At 42.1% G+C, this 23,161-nt stretch overlaps 1 protein-coding gene across 5 annotated transcripts in view; it reads right to left on the bottom strand.

Moving 5' to 3' along the window:
- Positions 1–23,161, bottom strand: part of WDFY3 (WD repeat and FYVE domain containing 3) — a 301,390-nt gene that overhangs the window by 126,496 nt on the left and 151,733 nt on the right. For 4 of the 5 annotated variants that reach the window (XM_075544080.1, XM_075544079.1, XM_075544082.1 and 1 more), the window contains exons 9-16: positions 21,481–21,647; positions 18,686–19,153; positions 17,466–17,567; positions 14,751–14,944; positions 8,642–9,099; positions 6,848–6,931; positions 2,287–2,455; positions 1,189–1,403 (exon numbers count right to left, since the gene is read on the bottom strand). In XM_075544080.1, coding sequence (XP_075400195.1) covers positions 1,189–1,403; positions 2,287–2,455; positions 6,848–6,931; positions 8,642–9,099; positions 14,751–14,944; positions 17,466–17,567; positions 18,686–19,153; positions 21,481–21,647 — 1,857 coding nt within the window. The remainder of the gene's footprint in view (positions 1–1,188; positions 1,404–2,286; positions 2,456–6,847; positions 6,932–8,641; positions 9,100–14,750; positions 14,945–17,465; positions 17,568–18,685; positions 19,154–21,480; positions 21,648–23,161) is intronic. The other variant, XM_075544083.1, reaches the window with a different exon arrangement.

Genomic DNA, 23,161 nt, shown 5'->3' with positions numbered 1-23,161 from the left:
GTTTTTTTTTACTTCAAAATAAGATATGTGCAGTGTACATAGGAATTTGTTCAGTTTTTTTTTAAAAAAACTATAGTCTGGCCCTCCAACGGGTCTGAGGGACAGTGAACTGGCCCCTATTTAAAAAGTTTGAGGCCCCCTGGTCTTGGAAATTCAGAGGGGCAGTTCTACCCTGTTCTATAGGGTCGCTATGAGTTGAAATCAACCCAATGGCAGTGAGTTTGGTTTTTAGTGCCGATGTTCAGTGAGACAATTTCAGGGAGCATGGTGGCGGGGAGTGATTGTGAGTGAGTGTGTGTGTGTGTGTGTGTGTGTGTGTGTGTGTGTGTCGGATCGTTACCAGTAGCAAATAGCAAGTTTCATACCTGACACATAAAACATCATTTCTCTTGCTTTAAAAAAACCGGTTGTATAAAAATACCTTTCTTTGGTGGCTAGACAAAGCATGAAAAACTACTACTCAGTAATAAAAAGACACAAAGTATAGCGATATACAATTTGACATGCTGATTAAAAAAAACGACTCTCAAAAGGTTCCATCTGCATGATTTTGTCTGTATAACAAAATTATAGACAGAAAACACATTAGTTTCCAGAAGTTAGAAAAGTTGGTATGAGGACAAAGACTAGGGGGATTTTTGTAATACCTTGACTTTGGGGGAGGTTCACAAATCTACACATGTGGTAAGATAACAATGAGCTGTAGGCAAACATCAAACCATTGCCCTCAATTTGGTTTTTGTATTCTAATCGGGTTACCTACAATTTCCCCACCTGAGCCCACTGGGTGAAGGCAGACATGTCCTCCCTTTGCATCCCTCTGTGTCTCTGACTGCAGCAGAAGTAACTTTAAAAAGCATTTCTGAGGGAACGTTATGAAACGTTCTTAACCTCTTAGGTCACAGAGGTACACGTTCAACGGGACTTGACTTTTAGAAGAGAGGGGCTATTCAAGTGGAAGAAACAGCTAATGGGCAGAAGCATTTTCTTTCACTAGTCACTCGATTCATTTGCTTCTAAGTGCTACACTCTGAGCATGTTGCCCATTTGTTAATTGTTACCCTGTTTTGGTTTTGCCCCAAGCCTACTGAACAAGTGCTCGTCAAAGCGAGAACTTGTAAACCACGGAGACTCTAGTAACAGCCAATGCTAATTGCGAGCTCATGTGAAGAGAGAAAACTTACTGACCTCAGCACCATGGGCTCCAGGGCCTGAGAGGCTAACCGCTCAAACATGCGCTGGAGGGGTGGGTGCAGAGAGTGGTCCTCGTCCGCCAGCGCAGCGCTGCATCTCTGCAGCAACCGTGCATGAAGGCCGGCTTCACACATGACTTGCTGGTTTCTTTCTGTGTGCACCAGGGATTGGAGAATATTTGCCACGGCAAGTTGAAGGTCCAGAGCATGCTAGGGCAACAAGAAAACCATATCAGAAACTAAAACTCATGGCCAGCCACCTAATTCTGGCTCACAGCAACCCACCAGGACAGGGTAGAACTGCCCCCCAGGACTTTTAAGAATGTAGCTTTTTACAGGAGTAGAAAGCCTCATTTTTCTCCCGCCGTGCTGCTGGTGGTTTTGAACTGCTGAAGGTTGGTTAGCAACTTAACATGTATCCAAGTATGTCACCAGGGCTCCAAAGGAAGCACATCTTTTAATGTGACGTGTCTACACGCTTCACAATACATCCAGATAAATTAAGTAACGGACTTACAGCAACTTCAGAACCAGGGTAGGGCAACATGCGCTATTCTCATTTTGCTAGAAGCGTGCCCAGCTCTACTCTCTTCTGCGTCTTTACCGCAGGAGGCTAAAGCAGAGTCAACTTTTTATAGGTGGGTATGAAGGGTTTTCCACGGGGGCCGAACGAGCAACTTAAAGGAGAGCAGTTTTAAATGAATTGCGTTATGCTTCAGAGTCTGCACAAAATTCTAACAAAATTAGCTGTCCAAACTCCAGTGCATCCAAACTTGAGGGTTACAAGTCATGATGGCGAAATAGCATGGTGTGGCATCTCCGTCAGTTTTCTCTTTGCACCATTTATTAAAGGAGTTCCAATGCTGAGCATGATTCTAAGATCGGAAGTAACCATTTTGGCTGTGTTTGTAAGAATTCTAAAATTCTAAATCCTGAACATCTAGGACTCCTGAGAGTCATGACGCAAATGGCACCATCTCAGATGTGTGCGGCGGAACGGCTGTGCATCACTTTTCATCTGGCTTACCCCAACTCCTTACCCACGCGCACACACTCCCTGCCAACAGGCACAAACCAGGTGCTCCGTGCTTACTTCTGGCTGTGTCAGTGACCCAACAGAGGCCAGGAGGTCCAGCATCGCAAGCATGGCTCCAGGATGGATGATGACGGCATCGGCGCTCTGGAGAGATGCGGTGGCCACGTGCAGCTTCAGGTCAGCAACAGGGTGAACCGGGGGGGTCGAAACAGAATGATATGCATGCCTGTTTTAAAGAGAGAGAGAGAGCAACTGGTATTTAATTTCAACAACATTCTCTCTGGTCACTTTCTTCATCTCCTTTCACTGATAACCAAAAGGCCTTTTGCGCTTAGGATGGATTACAAAATCCCTTAAGACTGTAATAAAAAAAACAATATACTATTGTCAATTCTCCTAGGTCATTCTATACGGACACCTTTTACTATTTGAATTGTTTCACGAAATAACAGAACCCTGGAGCAGATGAAATAAAGACTAGATGTGACTCACAGTGACTCAAAATCCCAAGTAGGTGAGTTTTGATATGCAGCTCATGAGTTACATTAAGCCCCTCAAGGATTTTTATTATGACCCTTAAAACAGTACCTGCGTGTTGTTTACCTTTTCTTACCCACTGTGCAGCTTATACAAGATCAAAGTGGACTAAGTCAACCGAATGAGAAAGGTGTTAAACTGCATGGAGTTTTCCTTTAGTTCTATTTAAGAACAAATCCAACCGTTCCCATCTACCGCTCATGACCAGTGAAAGGACTCATCAGGACATTTTACACCTCGGAAGGTAGATGTCTGCCACCTCCTTCACCTACACGGCCCTCTCGTCAATGAGCTCTGCTTTCTACTCTGAACGGGTTTCTTGGATTCATGAGTTGTGCGCAGTCTGCATTTTGGCAGATGCTGCCAGCTCCAGCCTATGGGAGGTATTTGTTCAGGGAGTTGGTCTTAGCATAATTTGTCTAATGCTGACAGCAGTGTCGTTTCAGCACTCTGGCACAAGAGCAGCTTGGAAAACAGACGCTTTACGTCAGTGATTTAGTAGCAGAGAATTGGCATGGTCATGTTTTCGAAGAAAGCGCCACTCTCTTTTACATGTAAATTCTAGGAAAGTATTCCGCTTCAATTAGGAAAAAGCCCACAGGCTCCCTGATTTAAAATATGGAGTATCACCGAACGGCTCCTGCTTTTTATTTCTTTAATGCCTGTTTTTCATTCAGAAAGTTTTCATTCTGAAACTCATTGAAAGAGAGGTTTTGAAGGTTTCCTAATACTACTGCCAACAGGTAAGGCTTCCACTCTGAAGCCCGTCTACAAAAAGTGTTTTTTATCTGTCCTCTGTGGGAACTCCAAACCATGAAATTGGAAATTTTATTAAGGTATTCCAGATATATACAAAAAATGTGATTAAAAAGCATAGAGCCTAAGTCCACGTTTTAGTTACAGATGTCTGAAAATTGCTGCTGAGTTGACAGGTTTGTTCCAGAGATGAACGGAAATTATGGACACTCCTAGGAAGGCGCAGTTGAAACGGCTTCGCTATTTTATATTTTATCCCTGTTTGTCGATGGAAATAAAATGCTTCTTTAATGAGCAACCATTAACCTTTTTATTTCCCTCATGTAAGAAAATTATGCTCTGAAGAAATTACATTAGTCCTCAAACTGAAAAAGCATTGCAATCATGGAACTCAAATACGTGGTGTTTATGAATAAAGTTTAAGTCTATTAAAACAGATGTTGCAGACTATAAATTTTTTATCAATCACTTTGGCTATATTACCTAAGGGATCACCATTTGCTATGTTTGATAATTATGGTTAGAATTATTTACTAACTTATAAGCAATGCCTATTCATTTGTAAAGATAAACATTACCCAGGTTTGTTAATTTTGAAATTGCAGCTACCTTTCAAAGTTAACAGGAAGCACAATTTACCATTGAAGTATACAGTATATATGAGTAAGATTCATCTGCCATTTTTGAGAAGATGAGTGTGTTAATTCAGAATGTGCTCTCCTTACCTATCTTCTCTGAACAACATACTCATTCATTACGCCAGTCCCTTCCTTACTTCCATCGACTGGATTCTGCCTCACAGTGACCCGATAGGTCAGAGCAGAACTATCGCCTGTGGGTTTCCAAGTCTGTAACTCTTGAAGAGAACAGAGAGCTTCCTCTTCCTTTCTGAATGAGAACCAGATGCGCTAAGTTCTTTTCTTTTGTCTATGCATTCTGAGTGTCTTAATTATTATTTGTGTTTTATGTCCCTGTCCTCCAAATCAGTATGAATCAGCACTGACTCTGTTCCATTATTCATTTTGGATAATAGTTTAAAAAAATAGATGAGTTTAGTTTTCTAAATATGAAGTTTTATTCTAGTTAAAATAATTAGAGAATGAATACCTATGGTTTTAGAGATCAGGTCAGTATCAATCAAAAGCTCATTTTCTTAATATATGAATACTTGAGGGAACCCTGATGACGCTGTCCAAGCAAGCAGGTCAGCACTGGATTGCTAGCCTAAAGGTCGATGGTTCAAACCCAGCAGCCACTCTGTGGGAGAAAGATGAGGCTATCTGATCCTGTAAAGATTTACAAAACCTCAGAAACAAACAAACAAACAAACCAATAAACAAACCCTCGGAAACCTTAGCAAGGTCACTGGAAGTTGGAATCGACTAGATGGTAGTAGATATATAAATATGTATATATACATTAGTAATTAGTTATGTTTAATAATACCTTCTTATACATGTTATATATACCATGCCAGTGTTTCTCTTTGCCATTAACAACAAAAAATTTGTTACAGAAAAAAGAGTCTTTGTTAATTCATTAAGAGAGGCTTTAGAAATAGTGTGATTACAATTCTAATCTCAAACTTACTATCGTTGTGTTTGGAAAATGAAAACATTGTTTTTGGTGGCAGTTTTTATCACCAAGACAACTGTATGTAACCTGCCTTGAATGGCAACCTGAAGGTGTCAACGTTGATCTTGTTAACACTAAGCTCCTCCTCCTCAGGGTAACATCAGCACAAAGACGGAGGACAGGCTCCCATGGATTAAGTACTAAGCATGACAGTTCACACAGAGACTGTTTTCTCCAAGTTAAAGGCCAAGCCATCTTTAGGTGTCCTTCTGTTATAAATCATGACAAAATGCTTTTGTTTTAAGGTCATAGATAACTCGGGAGGAATGCAAGTAATAAAATGTATTTCTTTTGTCAAATTACCATTTAAATAAACAGTGACTCCTGATGGATTTTTTTCTTTCACTCATTTGTTTTTCAAATTTGAGTTTCTACAGAAAGTATTTTATGGTTCTGTGTATTTAAAAATTTCTAGATCAACATTTTGTAAAATTTATCAATTTTCAAACCATAGCCATTTATGATAGGATCATTGTATTTTGAAATTTTGGTTTTTATTTTAAATATCTAAAACTATTTAGAAACTCAACTCTTTTTCTAACGCTCAGTTATTCTTTGGGATAGTAAACAAAAATGATTAAAATTGCTCTAGCTAGCAGTCTCCTGAATTAAGAATTAAGCAGTTTCCTGTGCCAAGAGTTAAGGAATGACAGGCTTAAAAAGCAAATGTATTGAACTCAAAATTTGTTCAAAACTATTTGGAATTGTGACTGGACTCCTTGGATGAAAATGAGCTGTAAATCTTAGTGTACATTTAACAGAAAATGGAAGACAAGTCTTTGCATAAAACTGATGAACACTAGCATTAAAATGTGCTATAATAGGGAATCTGTAACAAATCCTTCTGACACAAATTCTCTTTACAACTAAGTTAAAGTCTTAAGATCAGTAAAAGAGACCTGATAAATGACAACATAATCAACCCCGTGTTCATTTTAAAAAGCCACAGTGGAAGAACCTTACTATCAGACCTTAGGAATTATGCCTGATTATGAATGAAACGGGAAGTTGCTCTTTTGGGTGCCGCCGGCACAGAGCATGATCTTTCAATGCGCTCCTTGTAAATGGAATGCTAAGTCTGTCACAATCTTTTCAAGTTTAGTCTCTCTTACAAATCGACTGCTGGTCCTTTAAATTCCCAAGCTTTATTCAAGAGACACACTGGATCAGCTAGAAGAGAGCTTCATGCAGAACCAGAGACTCAAGAGCTGGGACAGGCTTGTACACTTTTGTTCAACGTTGACTGTTGACAAGCCTCCGGGACAACATTATGTTTCAACTGGTTGAACTAGTTGAGAAAATGCTCATTTTCTTGCCAGCGCTCTCATGTTCCTGCTGGAGACATGTTGGAAAAAGAAAGAGAAGTTCTCTCTCTAAAGACATGACGTCCTCTCCTCTAGCTTTTATCACATAAAAGATAGGTTTGTCTTTTTGCACACATGTGCATACTAGTCTGAATACTAGTTGGTACCAAGATTCTGTGTGGCCTTCTGATCTTGACATCAAGATAGTTTACGCTCACAAATATACTCAAGAGAAAGTTGGCATGTTTAAAACCTGAAAAATAAACAGAAAGCAAAGCGAGAGGGATTGAAGTTATCAAAACACAACTACACTCACACATGATTAAGTGCAGGGACAAAAAGGAAACCACGCAAATAGAGGGGGACTTCTCTTAGAAGGTCAGTACCTTTTCCTGGACAAAGCTGGCGTCCCCCAAGGCGAGGGGAGGGAAGACTCACTTGTCAGGCAAGGAGGGATCTGTTCGGCACGACTACAGACGACAAAACAGACAAGGGGGGTTGGAGAGGTTAGAAGAGAGCACCCTGCTGGCAGTTGGTTAGTTTTACAAGAAATCTTGGTACAAGTTTCATAAGGAACATCCTCCATACTCCGCAGGAACAAGGCACAAGACTCCACCACATGCACCGAGTGAGACAGAAAGCATGCTCAAGGCAGATACTTATTCCGTTAACGTCAGCTGGACTAAAACCAGAACCAATACCAATTTCCCCGCGACACTGCCTCAGCGCATGTCCCAGACTGTAACTCTTGATGCACGTGGGAAGCCACACCTCTCTCCTAAGGAGTGGCTGGTGCCCAGGGGTTTCGAAGGCTGGCTTTGTAGCTTGCAGTACAACCCACTGCGTTTCCAGGGCTCCACTGTTTGACTGAAGAAACTAAAAATCAGGCACGCTCACCACGATCAAACCCAACCAGACTCCCGACTGAGTCTGCATGCACACGCAGAGCAACCCTGTAAGACAGCGTAGAACTACCACTTGACAGGAACCGAAGGCCATCTTTTCCCACCGAGCTACTGGGGGTTTTGCGCTGCTGCCCTTGCTGTTAGCGACCCAGCGCTGGCACTATCCACGCGAAAGGGCACAGGAAGGGTAACGCAAAAGGACCAAAGGTCGCACCAGGCAGACCTCAAATCTACATAACACCCCCGAGAACACTGCACTACGCCATGCTTTGGGCTTTGCTTGCCCCTAGAAGAGGAGGAGTGAATGAAACTTTCTCCTGTCATTCTTGATGTTCTTATCTAAATAGTCAGGACAGGGAAATACCATTAAGGACAGAGCAATATAAAAGGATCAAACCTATTAGAAGCTCCACTGAATGGGCTTCCTTGGTTAATTTACAGGGGCAATATAGAAACTATATGAACTAATTTGACACATTAAAACGTACAGTCGCTGATAAAAGAGAATTCTGGGAACAAGCAAATTGGCAGTGTGATCCCTCTTAATGTTCCTGTCCATGTGAGAGACCGTTTCAACAATGAAAAGAAATGATTTAAGTAAAACACCTTTCCTATGATCTCCCGTAGAGGCCTGGCCTTCACCGATCAGAGTCGGTCACAGCAGGACTGTCTACTCGGTGTCTTTACTCAAGCTAATGGGTGTCGGCTGCAGACGGACTCCTAATGCCTAGGGTCACAACTGTTCTTCTCTAGGAAGGCTCTTAAGGCTGTGTTTGTTGATGGGATGAGTCCAGGGCAGGCAAGACTGGTGGCTTCTTGCACTTGATGCCTTAGAGAGCTACAACCTTCTGTGGGGCCGTTGAAAGGTTCTGGTGGCAGGGTTATATATCACCCATCCTGACCTATTGATAATCATACCCATGTTGTCTTGTTGATGATCAAAACTGGCAAGCCCAGATGCATCTACCATCTTTGGGGGAAACGTGGGAAACAAGAGCCTGATAACCACCACCAGGAGCCTACACTTCCTGGCCTCTGCGGTGTCCAGTGCTGTCCAAGTCCGATGAGCCTGCAGTTGGGAATACGCACGTGCTTTCCATGCGGAGCTCTCCACCCTGAGAAGAACAGCTATAATGACAGGGACACACCTCACTGAGGCAAATGGGAGAAGAGTCACCATTTCGCACTTTCTTTCCGATTCCACTTATAACCCGAGCCTCAGTGCTGGAGTCATGCACAGCCCACCTGTGGACTCGGAGCTGGGCTAAGCCCTACCTGTCAAAGGAATCTGTGGCGACTTTGTAGAGATAGATCAGGAGTTTACTGCAGTGCCGGAGGGTGGGGGAGACAGAGTCCACGGCGAGCACGTCTTCCTCGAGGAGTCTTTGAAATGGCTGAGTATTTGAGGGGAAAACATTCATGGGGCTGATTTTTCTCAAGTCCGAGAAGCAGCCAAGAAAGCGAACGGCATCTGCCAACTTCTCGTACTGAATCTCTGTCTTGAAGAAATGCGAGTTGGCCGGCTCGTAGCGCATGGCCGCAGTCAGCGTGCAGAACACAGTGTGCAGCAGCTCAAACACCTGATTCTGGTTCACTTTCTCCCAGCCATTCTTGGGGGGCGAGCTCAGCGATCGCTCCATAGCCACCAGCAGCGATGTAATGTACACAAAGCCGCCCACTTTCCGGAACACGGTTCTCGAGCGGCGGCTTTCTCGGAGGACCGACAGGAGGGCCTGCGGGGGACACAAACCAACACCATTCAAATGCGCACCACCGCCCCGCACACCTCACAGGGCTGTCTGCACGGGCTGCCCCAGAAGCAGCGCTACGAAGCGTTTCAAAATATTTTGAAAAATTTAAAGTGGCACTTGAGAAGTCGATGGAAGGTAATTGTGGGAAATGCCATCACGCTGTTTGTGCGTGTAAGGCGCTAGTGCAACAAAGAAAAGCTTTCTGATACCTTTGCCTCTAGGATTTTTGAAAGGAAGTTTATTAAATATGTGAAATACATATTCTAATATGATTTTATACACTCATCACAGTTTGCATTACAGAGAGAATATGTGGGTGCGAATGAGTCGCTCCCTACATGGTTACCCTAAGAGGGCATTCGAGGCTGTCAATCACTACGGGAGCAGCGAGCCTCACCCTTCCCCCATGGAGAGCATCCAATGGGTGTGACCAGAGGGCCTTGCCGGAGCAAGCAGCCCCACACCCACCCAACAGCGCCACCATGGCTCCTGTTGGGTGCGCGCATGTGCACGTACAAATTGTGATTTACTATCTAGAAAGGAAAAGAGAGGTTGTCAGAGTCCTCAAGATTTGAGGTGTTTTGAGTTACATAAAGTTACAGGATCTGGGGGCTGGGAAAGTAGACCCGTACCCGAGAGGGTGATCAGGTAGTCTCCCTTGCAAAACCCTGAGATGCCCCAGGCCTGAAAGCATACCCTTTCCCAGAACAGGGGGAGCTTTAAGCAACAAAACCTGAAGGCGAAATAAGTGAAATACACTTTCATAACTACCCCCAACTTTCAAAGTGATTGCATCTTAAATTCAGCTTACTACAAATAACACAAAATAGAATTAGCAAATTTTTCATTGGGCACATATCTCCCCAGCTTGTGTTTCTGGGTTATCATTTGAACAGGGACATCAAAATGACCTGCCTCTTCTGTAGGTGTCCAATATACTCATTGAAAACAGGAGGCAATAACATTAAGAAAATGAAACTTCTCACTAATGATCACGGAAGTTCAATTTAGAGGAAAATTCAAACTCAAACCGAGTTAGTGCAAATGAGACTGGTAAATTCTTCATTGAATAAGGGCAGAGGAAACACTGCTGTTAAAGTAAGCTCCCTGCTACTTCCTGCTGGCAGTGGAAGAAGGAATGCCTGTGATGTGTGTGGCTGCGAGGGGGGAGCGGGCTTCCTCAAGCCAGACAGGCATGAGACCCGCTCACAGAGCTTTGGAGATCATGTTCAAGATATTATTTCCTTTTGTTATTATTTTGGCATAATTTTTACTTTACAGGAGACTGAAGGGAAATAAAAGGTTCGAAGAATTTCCAAAGATCCTTTATTAACATTCTTCAAATATTAACTTTTTATTTGCTCGCTCTTTCATCCTCTTACCCCTATTCTTTGTATGTCGCACAACCCCTAAATGTGTCACTGGCAGGGAACGCTGCCCGCTCTCTGCCTCCCCAGGACTGGTTGTGGCCTGGCCCTTTGTGAGCTACGGGGTGGCATGGGCCGGTTTCCACAACTGATGGGTTTGGATCATCAGTTCTTTCTTGTCAGTCTGTCCTAATCTGGAAACAGCTGGAATCTGTCTTTACCAATGGGAAGTGGTGGCTGAGCACAGGGTGCACCGGCCAGAAACAGAAGCTGGTTCTCTCACATGGAAGTACAGGATTCTACCAGCAGATGTTTATCATCTACAACAAGGCTATCAAAATGACCTGCCCCTATTATGGAGATTAAATTAGTAGATGCCTGTAAAGAGTGTAGAATAATAGCTAACACATCCGAAGCAGTAAATAAAATTAGTGCTCACTTCATTAGGGCTCACAATTATATGCCCACTTCATTAATAACATGATTAGGATCTGAAAAAAACAAAAACCAACCTCATGCTATTGAAGTGATGCCAACTCATAGCGACCCCATAGGACAGGGTTCAACTACCCTTGAGCTTCCAAGAGTGGAAATCTTCCTGCGAGTCGAAAACCCCATCTTTTTCCTACAGATCAGCTGGTGGTTTTGAACTGCTGACCTTGAGCTTAGCAGCCCAACAGGTAACCTCTACACCACCAGGGAACTTGCCAGATCAAGTAATTATGTAAATAATGGAATGAAAATGGAGGATGACCACATCAGATAAGAAAAACTGAAGTTGAGTACATCAATACATAACTCATATAACATCATTACATAACTGCCAAGCCATGAAGAATCACGGCTCAGCCAACAGGATAGAACCTTCAACTTCACAGTCACCTTGCTTAGCACCTTGGTACTCATGCTATTGTCAAACCTAAACTTTAATGTGAAAAATAATAAGATAGTAAACATAGTACACCACTGCCACACAGGCAAATGGTAGATAATGAGAGCGTATGTAAGTGAAGGGTAGCTATTGTAATTTCTGGTACTTGGAAAAAAGACTTCCATATTATTACGAAGATTTTTCATGTGTGTGTGTTTGAATCTTGTAAATCATTAGGGTGAGGTAGAAAGAGTAAACTACAATCCACGGTAGTGGAGTTGATTTCACCTCCCAGGGACACTACAGGGAGATCCGAACTGCTCCACAGAACTTGCACGGTTGTCATGCGTACAGAAGCAGACTGCCACAGAAGTGGTGGATGGGTTCGAATGGCTAACCTTTCGATTCATAACCTGGGCTCCTGTCTTGAAAGAACATGGGACTAAAAACTACCTAAAGTTGCATAAGCATGTTACTTAGATGTTACTTTCCTCTTATCTCACTATCATGTTCCGCCTTCATTCAGGTTTCAGTAATGCCTCTTGGTTACGTTGCCCTTGATCAAGCCTTACCAGGCCTCTTACAACCTCCTCACCATCGATTTTAGATCACCTGTTGTTCCCTTGTCCCTGAGTTTGTTAACACCCACTTCCTTTCCCCCACCTCCCCTTCTCCCGTGTCCCCCCTGGAACTGTCGGTCCAATTGTTTTCCCCTCCAGATTGTTTATCCCACCTACCTTATCTAGATAGACTCGCAGAGATAATAATACGTACAAAAACAAGACAGAGCCAAACAAAGCAGTAAAAGAAAGCAAACAAAAACCAATCACAAAAAAATAGCTCAAGGTCTGTTTATTGACCTTTAAGAGTGTTTTCTGGTCAATCTGATGGGGTGCCAAGCCCTGACCCAAAGTCTACATTTGGTATTCCCTGAGGACTTAGTTCATCTGTTATCCTTGCTGTTCTGCTGCACACCCTTACGTGTTTCGCCTTGGTGTGGTGGGTCAGATCGAGTGCAATTCCTGCACTGTGTCTCCAGTGTTGTCCCCTGTAGCTCTATGGGTCAGTGAGGGATGTTGTGTCTCATGATGGGGCCAGCCCTATGATCTTCTCTGTGCACTGGCTGCTCTCTCTGAGCAGGAATATCATCCTCAGGGCTTGGGGACCAGGATGTGCTCCACTCTCTCTTCCTCTCCCTTCATTTGCTCCCGTGTACTCTGATCAGACATGTCCCTCTCCCTGAGCTGTAGCTTCAGTGCTGTCCTCTGAAGTGAATTCTTCTAGGGGTAGGGAGGGCGGCTGTCCCCATAGTTGGAATTGGGGCGGGACCCTCAGACCAGCACTACTTATTTTCTCGAACAGCTTTAAAAAAACCAACAAACCCCCTGCTATAGAGCCAATTGTAACTCACTAGGATTCTAAATGAGTTTGTGAGGCTTTGTAATGTTTTACCGGAACAGATACCCTCAACTTACTCAAGTAAAGCAGAGTGTGTTTGAAACAACACTTTTTGATTAGCAACCCAATACTTAACTGATAATGTCACCAGGTCTCCTAAGTACAGGGTCTGACACAGTCAAGAATACTCATAATGTATGTGTATGCAGAAATATCATATACAGCATCTTATTTAATAGAAAACTACACTGAGCCCTGTGGGGACAGTGGGCTACGTGTTGAGCTGCTAACCAAAAGGCCAGCAGTTCAACCCTTCCAACCACTTGGAAGGAGAAAGAAAAAGCAGTCTGCTTCTGTGAAGATTTACAGCCTATTGTTCCCAAAAGAAATTTCTTCCCTGGCTTTTTAAATATTGTTTGTGGCTTTCTCTTTCTTCATTTTTATCTTTAAATTATTGTTATTGCTTTCTTCTTTCTGTTTTGTTTTTGATTGTTTCCGTTAGGTAACCCAGTGTAGGAAGCGCAGGAGGAGGGGATGCATACAGAGCACCACACAGATGGAATGGTTTCTAGGGAAGAGTGGGAAGGGGGAGGGATCCGCGGATGCTGGAGCGGCGACTGTGATTACGAGCATTAGAGGTGATTGTGATGATGTCGATACAACACTTTGCAGAAGCAGTTTAACTATGTAAGTGTATGTGATTATTATACCAAGAAAATTACTAAAAAAAGAAGCCACACTTGACCTATGGTTATCATGAGTGAACGAGGAAGAGTCCTTGCTTAGGGAGCAGTGAGTCTATTTCAATGGTGGTAGAACAATTTGGGGAGGGATAACAATGGTGATTGTGCAACACATGGCGTATAACCAATGATGCCGAATTACCGTATATGCTCGAGTATAAGCCGACCCAAATATCAGCCTCAGCACCTAGTTTTACCACCAAAACTACATTAAAATGTGCTGAAAAACTCGGCTTATCCATGAGTATATATGTATATATGTAGAAGTTGAATTGGTCAATCTGTTGTATATATTTCTGCCAAAAATGGGGGGCAGGGGATGAAATAACAATGAGTATGGTGAAAAAATGTTCTAAAACTGATAGTGATAAAGATCGTACAACTCTTCTGGATATGGGTGAACTGTTTAATCATGATATGTTGATGAAGTGCCAATAAAACTGTTTAAAAAGAAAAGAAAAGAAAAAGTCTCACAGCCTTTGAAACCTGACAGGAAGTTGTATTCTGATGGCACGGTTTGGATTGGTATATATATTTTAAACTGGATATGGGTGCTTTTAATTAAATAAGAAATATATACATTGGAATTTAAAATTCATAAAGGTGCTATATTTCACTAATGTACTTTTAAATTTAGGGCACAGTTCCTGTGAGTCGATGGAATCATTGCAGAACTTTATGAGTAAGTTATTCCATGCTGAAAGACAAGACTGATCACAGCTTCATAAAGCCTTCAATATGTGTCAATCTGTGTTTCTTTGGTTAACTGAAAATTTGCCTTATTTTTGTCCTGAAACACAAATTTTAAAATGGCTGCACATTTTAGTAGTAAAAGAGTACACACACACTTAGCACTCATTGCCGTTGAGCTGATGCTGACCCGTGGCGGCCCTGTAGGGCAGGGTAGAACTAACTGCCTTTGTATAACTCTTGACGGGGTAGAAAAAAATCAAAACCAAACTCCCTGTCATTGCGCTGATGCCGAGTCATAGCTACATTGTAGAATGGGACACAACTGGCCCTGTGGGTATCGGAGAATATAACTCTACAGGGATTAGGAAAAAAGAGTGGCTCCTGGTTTCAAACTGTCAACCTGGAGGACTACAGCCCAATTCTAATCGCTAGACCATCGGGGATCCAGTATGGGAGGAGAACACCTCTTCTTTCTCCCTTGGACTGGCAACTGGTGTGGGACTATTGACCTTACAGTGTACAGCCCAACAGGTAAGCACCACAGAACTCCAGCACACGTACCTTTAAAATGTCGGTCTTCAGCTGCAGCTCTGTGGGGGGGGCCGAGTGCATTAGGCCGAGGAGAGTGCCCATGTCATCGTCACCATTTGGAGAGAGTACCAACTGCTGGATGATCATCAGCGCGTGCTGCCGGCACTGGGGGTACTTCACTATGTTGTGAGCACACCTTGCACCCCCAAACTCCCGAAAAATTCCTGGAAGGATGGAGGAAAAAAAGAACAGCATGGGCTACCTTAAAACTTTCTGGGCCATGATACATGAATTGAAATTTCAGTCTTTGTAAGCGGTAGAGCAAAAAGAGGCAAAAAAGAATGTGAATAAAACCTAACTGTCTATTTTATCATTGAAAATGGCAATACAGAATTGCACAGTGGGCCATTGGTGAAGGTGGATGCATATTTCCTATAAATTTTCATAATAAACAAAACCCATGAAATTTTCATAGGTTCCCCATGTCCAGATTCTCTAAGTCTACAGCATTTGGAAATGTATGCAGACACCAGGAGACCCGGTATTTTATTTAAGGGCTTTAAGCTGCACAATACATAAATCGGTTTATGTGAAAAGCCTTCTGATGCACAATAGCCAAAATAATTGAGGTTTGCACTGAATAAATCTTCCAGGACAGTAGCAAAAGGGAATGGAATGCATTATTCTATCAGAGGAAAAATTACAGGGAACCAAACCTTTTAGTTAGATAGGCAGAGCAGGTGCACAGCAAAAGGCAAACTGCCACAGAGCGCTCCGGCTGCTGTGCCGCTGCAGAGGCCCGGGCGGCCGACTGAGTCCATTCTCGTTTCTCCCCATAGAACACGTGAAGCTATGGGGCACTGGGCAGCCGAGCAACGTTGCCAAGGTCGGGGCCACTATGTATCCCAACCTCCCGTACAATCACTAGACTCATCAGTGTTTGGTCCAGAGTGATCGTTCCATCCTTTACAACCTGTACATACTTTTACATTCGCTTTTCTCAAATGGTCCTATGATTTCTGTGTGTGATTTAGTGCCCCATTAAACTTGAATTTCCTCCTGGCTTGTGTTTCAAACAGCATCTGTCGAGTGAGTAACTGTCCATGCATTCTGCTGTCCCTTATTGATGTCCCTTCTGATTTGCTAACTTTATTAAAACTTACGTGACCTTAAAGTGAATGTAAGTCATGTTTTTGAGTTTTAGTAGCTGGATTTTTCTTAAATTGTGATTTTCGATCTTCATTCAACCACTCTCACGCCTTTTGTTTGGTGACAGATTGCAGGCGTCACAATGTAACAGCAATCTTCCCATGTCCTCCCTGTGTCTACTGTCTCCATTCATCCTTCTTTGTACAAAGGGGCTTCGAAAAGTCCGTGGAAGCATGGAGAGAAAAGGCACTGGCACTTCCTCCCCAAACTTCCGGACGCACCCTCATATTAGGAGACTTTTTGTCACAAATGTCAACTTTCCACTCCTACGCTGATAGAATAACGCAATTCAGTCTTATGCAAATCTAGGTCACGGTGACCAAAGGCTAATTTGCCAAGAAAGCGCTGCCTAGGAGGCTTCCTCTGTTTCTGGGTAGTTCAGTCAACGAAACCTAGTTAGTGAAAATTACACTGTGTATTACGCCCTAGAAAAAACAATGACTACATCGCCCATTAAACACTATCATTCCAAAGTGTTCAAATCTTCCCCTAGTCAATTCAATTCTATTGTTTGTCTAAAATGGTATTCACATGATTCTTCTATATTAATGTTACATCTCTCTCAACTAGGTCACAAGGCCTTTGTGGACAAAAACAGGAATGGCATCTCTAACATCTTATCTAGTGCCTGGTACACACATATTCTATTTTACTTTTTTTGGGTGCACATATTTTAAATGGGTTACATATCAAATTTCGGCATTCGGGTAAATAGTTATGTATTTCTACATCCATTTGTTCATTCATTCACTCATGGACTTAAGGTTTCTTTAGCACCCACATAGTTAGGAAACCCAAGTTCCTCATCAGGGCTTCAAAAGCACTCTACGATCTGGCTGTAGTCCACTCATCTACACCCATCTTCCCCCAAGTCATCGCTCTCAGCTTGTATTGGTCCACTGCCAGACAGGCTCTGGAGTCCTACGGAATTCTGTCAAGCACGCTCATCTTTTCCTAAAGTAAGAGGTACATTATGTGTATCTATTCAATACAGTTGAATGCTCTATTAGCCGTGACTGGAACGGGGCTGAGGGAAGTTGAGACCACAGAGAAAGCCAAAGATGCAGCTGAATAGTTTACCTGGCACCGTTAAGTTATAATAGAGAATCAATATTCAATATTTTTATGAGTTGCAATATCTTAATGTGAGCAACGAAAACATTAAGAAAATTGTCCAAAGAAGCAACATTTTGGAAAATATTTAAGTCAATTTAGTATGTTTGCATTATATAAAGTCAAGGAATTGGGAAAAGACTACTTTAACACAAACACCGCTCTAAAAAAGCAATAAAACACAGAGACATATTTTGAAGTGATAAGGATGCTATAGATTTTGTACTAAGTATGTGTTTTAAGCATGGTTAACCCAGAGGGTAGTACAGATTGGAAGTACTGCATGGCTAGAGACGTGTGAGTGCGTCCGGTGGGGCGCGCTGTTTTCTCTGCGTGAGGCAGCACTACAGAAGCACCGCCCGAGGCCGGGCATCAGCACCCAACCTCCCCTCGGCCACATTTCCCAGGAGCCTTCCTACTCACCTGCGTTTGTGTTTGATCCTTGAAGCAGCACGGTCAAGGTCTCCATAACCAACAAAGCCAAGTGTTTTTGGTCTTCAAATGAACTATTATTTCTTGAGTCCCCTAGGAAAAAAAATACAAGGTTCAAATTAAAAAAAAAAGTAATAGGTTTCTTTGTTCTTTCTTCATTCAGTTTTGCTTGAAAAATGCCTGTGGCCATTGAGCAGTCACACTCACTGCTAACTTGGCTGCACAGTAAAACTCCAAATTCACTGCCACCGAGGCCACATTGAACTGCCCGTCACGCTATGGGACTAAGCAGCCCTACCCCTGTGCCTTTCCAAGACTGGAACTCTTTCCGGTAGAAAGCCTCATCTTTCTCCTGAGGGGGGCCTGGAGGTTTCAAACTGCTAACCTTGAAGCTAGCAGGCCAACACATAACCCAACACGCTATTATGGCTCCCTGCATAGATACTACTACCTGTAAAAATGATACATGTGTACAACACCTACCAAAGGAGGCTCACAATTCATCTCCAGACTGTTAGCTAACAAACAGTGAAAACAAAATGACAAAGTTCCATCCATTCACATACGTCTCATATGGTTTTCAACCTTCAGCATGTCCAGAGAATGCCAGACTTACTGAACCAGATGAGTGCGACATTTAGCAATTTCTAGGAGTTCATTCAACACATTTTAATACTAATTATTGGGCACTACTGTACTTTTATTACATGTATCAGGAAGGAATACAATGTCAAACTTTTAGGTACCGATGGTGAACACACTTCTGCGTGTGCCCGCACGTACAAGATTCTCTCTCTATAGGGATACGATGAGTAGAAACTGGTTCAGTGACCATGATTTTTTGGTTATACTAATGAAGACATTTACATACCTATATATTCCAATTGTTTCCCAAAGCTTTAAAAATTCCCCTTTACAAGCAAAAAGTTCTCAACATTGCTCATGTGGACCATACAAGATTTTTCTCAATTGTTACTTTTAAAATTCTCTTCTGCCACAATGTTTCTAGGCTGCCCTTCCCCAAAACACTATTAAGGGTGCTAGCACTGAATTGTTGGCATTGGGATGTCACAAGCTCGTGTCCACAAGGATGTCACAATAACGTACGCTGGTAACTGAGTCAAAGCAATAATGAAGAGGCAAAAACATCAGCAGGGACTTTTACAGAATTCCTCCTGTCCCTAAGGAGAGCATTACGGGGTGCGCCGTACCTTGTTCATTGAGTGCCTGAGTGGGATCCTTCAAGAGAGCTGCGTATTTATGCAGAAGGTTGACCATGACCTCCAGCAGGCCCACCTCCCTGAACACATCTTTAAATATGTAGTCATGTCGTGTAAACTTAAGAAGTGTCTTCATTGCGATAATGCTACAGTGGTAAGAAGAGCTCGATTTTAACAGGATGCTAACGCTAATAAGTTCTTTACAAGGGATATAATTTAAGCTGAAAACTACAAACTCCAACATCTCAAAGTATTTGTTTTGAACTTCGGGCAGTCGAGAAATCTTCTCGGCGCACTGGCACAGAGTGTGCTGCGGCTCCAGAATGAAGTAGTTGGCACTGTCCGCCAGGTAAATGTTGGTGATGGCATCGAGGATGATTTGGGCAAGGAAGCTGGTCTTTGCTTTTAAAAATGCATTCTGAAGAACGGCAAAGGCCTGGATGTTTCTCACGCTGTGACCTGAAACGGAAAACAGGAGTACAAAATGAGGTGACATGTGACGTTTACACGGTGGTAAACTAGTCTGTTTCGCCACAGCATTGAAAACACTAGAAACGATTTACTGAGGACATGCCGTGTTTTTTTTTTCCACCCCCAAATTTATTGTGAATTAGGCAAATGTTTACAGAGCAGTTCATTATCAGGTTTTTTTTTTAATCGTTTTATTAGGGGCTCATACAACGCTTATCACAATCCATACATACGTCAATTGGGCAAAGCATATTTGTACATTCATTTCCCTCATCATTCTCAAAATATTTGTTCTCCACCTAAGCCCCTGGCATCAGCTCCTCATTTTCCCCTCCCTCCCCGCTCCCCCTTCCTCATGAACCCTCGATCATTGCTCATCTCCTCCCTGAGACCCTGCTGAAAGGCTTTGGGTCTCCACTCCGCACTCCACCACCTCATTCACTATGGTAAGATTTTTTTGTTCTGATGATGACTGATACCTGATCCCTTCACCACCTCGGATCGCACAGGCTGGTGTGCTTCTTCCATGTGGGCTTTGTTGCTTCTGAGCTAGATGGCCGCTTGTTTACCTTCATGCCGTCTTTTTACAAAGAGATTTTATCCCTCTTCCAAAGGGAGCAAACAATTTAATTTGAAATAAGAACACTGATTAAAAACTTCAGTGTCTTTATAAATATTGCAACTTAAGAATAGTTTTATCTCCTTTATAAAATAACCCTATGAAGTAGCTATCTAGCAATAGAAAATTTTGAATTATAAAGGGAACAGAAAATTATCAAGTTGGCTCCATTTTTTATAGAACATGACATCCTTTTTCTGGAAAAAGGCACTGATGTGCAGAATTGTTGTGACTGGCTCAGGGTCACCTGACTGGGCGCTTATGGCAGTATCGTTTATACAGCTCACCTTGCTTCTGCCTGACATTATGTTACCGGAACCTCACACGGAAACTTAAGTGGGCTCTGTCTTATAGATGAGGGAGCGTCAAAAAGTTTGTGGAAAAGCAGAATCAAAAGATAATAGAATTTTTCCATGACTTTTTTGAAGCCTGCTTAGATTTGTATCCCTGTAATAGAGGAGGCACTATCAGGCAATGCTATAAGTCGAAGGTTAATCCTGTTATTCAGAGTTATACTATTGTAATTGCTAGTCAGGAGCCCCGGTGACTTAATGGGCTGAACTGCTAACTCTGAGGTCAGTCATTCAAATCTGCCACATGCTCCTTGGGAGAGAGATGAAGCGGTCTACTCCCGTAAACCTCTACAAGCTCAGAAACGCACAGGGGCATCTCTGCTGACCCTACGAGTGCGCGCAACGGGGTGGCAGTGGGTCCTTGGCTAGTATGGCAAAATCAAGACCCCGTCGACCGCCCAAAGGAAAGCATAATATAGTCCGCTGCAAGAAGGTGATTGCGGAGCTCTTTTTATACAACCTCAAATTATTAAAGAATTCATTGTGGAGTACTCATAAAGGAGACTATAAATTGAAAAATTTTAAGTTAATCTTCAAGCAGGGCTCTGAAATCCTTTAATAAGGCAAGGCTTCAAACACGTCAAATATTTGTTTAAATGTTTCTTATACACGGTTTAGAAGTTTCTTTAGTAGTTTAATTTAAAAGTTTAAATGGAATATTTCTATATAGATTAGGAACTGAGGATAAATCATAGCCCAGTGAACTGATGACGCCAATAAAATGTTTTATTTTTCAATGTAATTTGCAAATGAACCTTGGGGTATTCTACGAAAGGCATTTATTTGATCTTTGGTTAGATGAGGAGTCGACTGTTAGGAAACCCGCCGTAGTGGCTACTTACCCATGAAGAAGTATGCGCATTGATGCTGACACTGTATGTGTACTGTATTAGATATAGTGCACTGAAGCGTTTTAGTCTTAAATATAAGCATCGATGATTACTAATTTCCCACATATACCTTATGCGGGAGCATATTAAAAAGTTTACAGAGAAATTCCATTATCTTAAATTCCACTTTCCACAAACTCTTTGAAGTTCCCTTGGACAAACATGAGTGTCACCAAGTGCTATCTATGTAAGGGCACATGCATGCTGAATGATATGCTATAAAATTAATTTTGCGATTTGGGTTTAAGATATTTTTATCATGTGATTTCCAAATATTGGATCTGCTAGACACCACACTCTCACTTAAGATATTCTCATCTAGATGTAAACCATAAAAAAATTCATGAAAAGCACTCTGATGCCTTATACAAGTCACATAAATAGAGCTACCAAACCCAAGCTATTTTTCCCCCTATTCCTCTGGGCAGTTCAAAGAGAGAGAAGGGTACTCACCTTTGCCTGCAGGCTGGGGGACTGCAAACCCAGGCAACAAAAAAGGTGCCCCAGTGGTAAGACCAGCTGGCTTTATCTCATTGACACCATAGGTTGTCAGGGAAGTTATCAGATGAACCAGATCTTTCAAGGCATCCTTGGATTCAGCTTCTTTTGCTTGTTCCAACCTACGAAAAGTATGAATTCCGCAATGAAATATAGAAAGCATTGTTCCATTTTATATGGCATAAGTAAACATAAAGTATTGTGAAAACTTTCTTATAACATTCCCTAAATAATAAAAACCTGAACGTTTCATTTTAAGACATTAGAGTGCATTTGAAAGAAAATTATACCTGATTTTGCTAGTAACAGTAGTTTTCAGGCAAATCACTAATCTTCAAAGAATGTTTTCAGAACTTAGTTGAAATCAATTCTCATGTTTCAAACAGCTCTGAAGTTACAGAGTTTCACTATGTAAAGCCAGAAATCTTACTAAGACATCTTTCTCCCTGTTAGGAATTTTAAATATAATTCCTTGGAAAGAATTTAAAAATTATTTGTGTTTTATCACTTATTAATTTGGGCACTCACATTAGAGTACATTTCAATACTGTTTTGGGAGTTAACTCATTTATTGGAACTAACCTTAATTCTTAAAAAAAAAACAAACTACTGTAGTCCTTCTAAAACGATCTTGACCTGGACTTGACTGGGAACATAAAGTAGGATATGGAAAATAACTTTTAAAACATGAGTCACTGTGATTCCCCCTCTCCCCCCTCCCCACCAATCACAGAAATAATGATTTGCATGAAAGCAAGCTTGGAGAAAACACAAAGACTAAAAGAAGAAAGAGTGCCCACAGACTCACAGCTCAAAGATCCTTAACATGCTGATATGCTTCCTAAATCTAGCCTTCATGCAGAGCCGAATGCAGTCTAGGTAGATTGCCACAGCACACACGGAGGGCTATAACCAGGATTCCTTCTGCAATCCAACTAAATATGTACACTTCTCCCTGACAGTGCAAGCTTGCCACAGATTTATTTCTTTAAATAGCTCAGCACCACTGGTTGGTCATTTGGATTCGGGCGAAAGGAGGTAGAGTGGATTAAGTCAAGTACAAGAAAGGTAACAAGCATCCATTTTATCTACAACGGGGATTTTACCTTCACAATCAATAACCAGAATAGTATTTTGCAAAGAAGAGGCAACATTTTAAAAGCTTTTGCTGGGGGAGGGAGGAGGGGAAATGAGGCGCTGATACCACGGGCTCAATAGAAAGTAAATGTCTAGCAATGGAGGAAGACAACCTACGTGCAAACGTGCCTGATGCAATCGACGCATGGATTTGTTAACAAGAGTTCCAAATGAAGTGATCTTTTAATTAAAAAAATAAAATTTAAAAATTTTTAAAGAAAAGCTTTTGCTAATTATCTTGTAAATCTTCCTTCTCCAAGGACTGCACCAAGTACCACCCTTACTAATCATGTGAGGTGGTTGTTCCACCAAAAGTCTAGTAAAACCTGAAAGCCATGCCTTTCCCAATCCTTACATGCCTATCCCATGAGGGAAGGGAGATCGAGAGGTGAGCCTTTCTGAGTGACTCATCTGTTTTATACACACAGCTGTATTCTTGAGGTCAGCCTAGCAACTGAGTTAAACTGGGGTGGCAATCAAGAAGTTTATAACATAGAGT

This window comes from Tenrec ecaudatus, chromosome 3, assembly GCF_050624435.1.
Source record: "Tenrec ecaudatus isolate mTenEca1 chromosome 3, mTenEca1.hap1, whole genome shotgun sequence".
Taxonomy (NCBI): Eukaryota; Metazoa; Chordata; class Mammalia; order Afrosoricida; family Tenrecidae; genus Tenrec; species Tenrec ecaudatus.
This window is presented reverse-complemented; position numbering and strand designations above follow the sequence as displayed.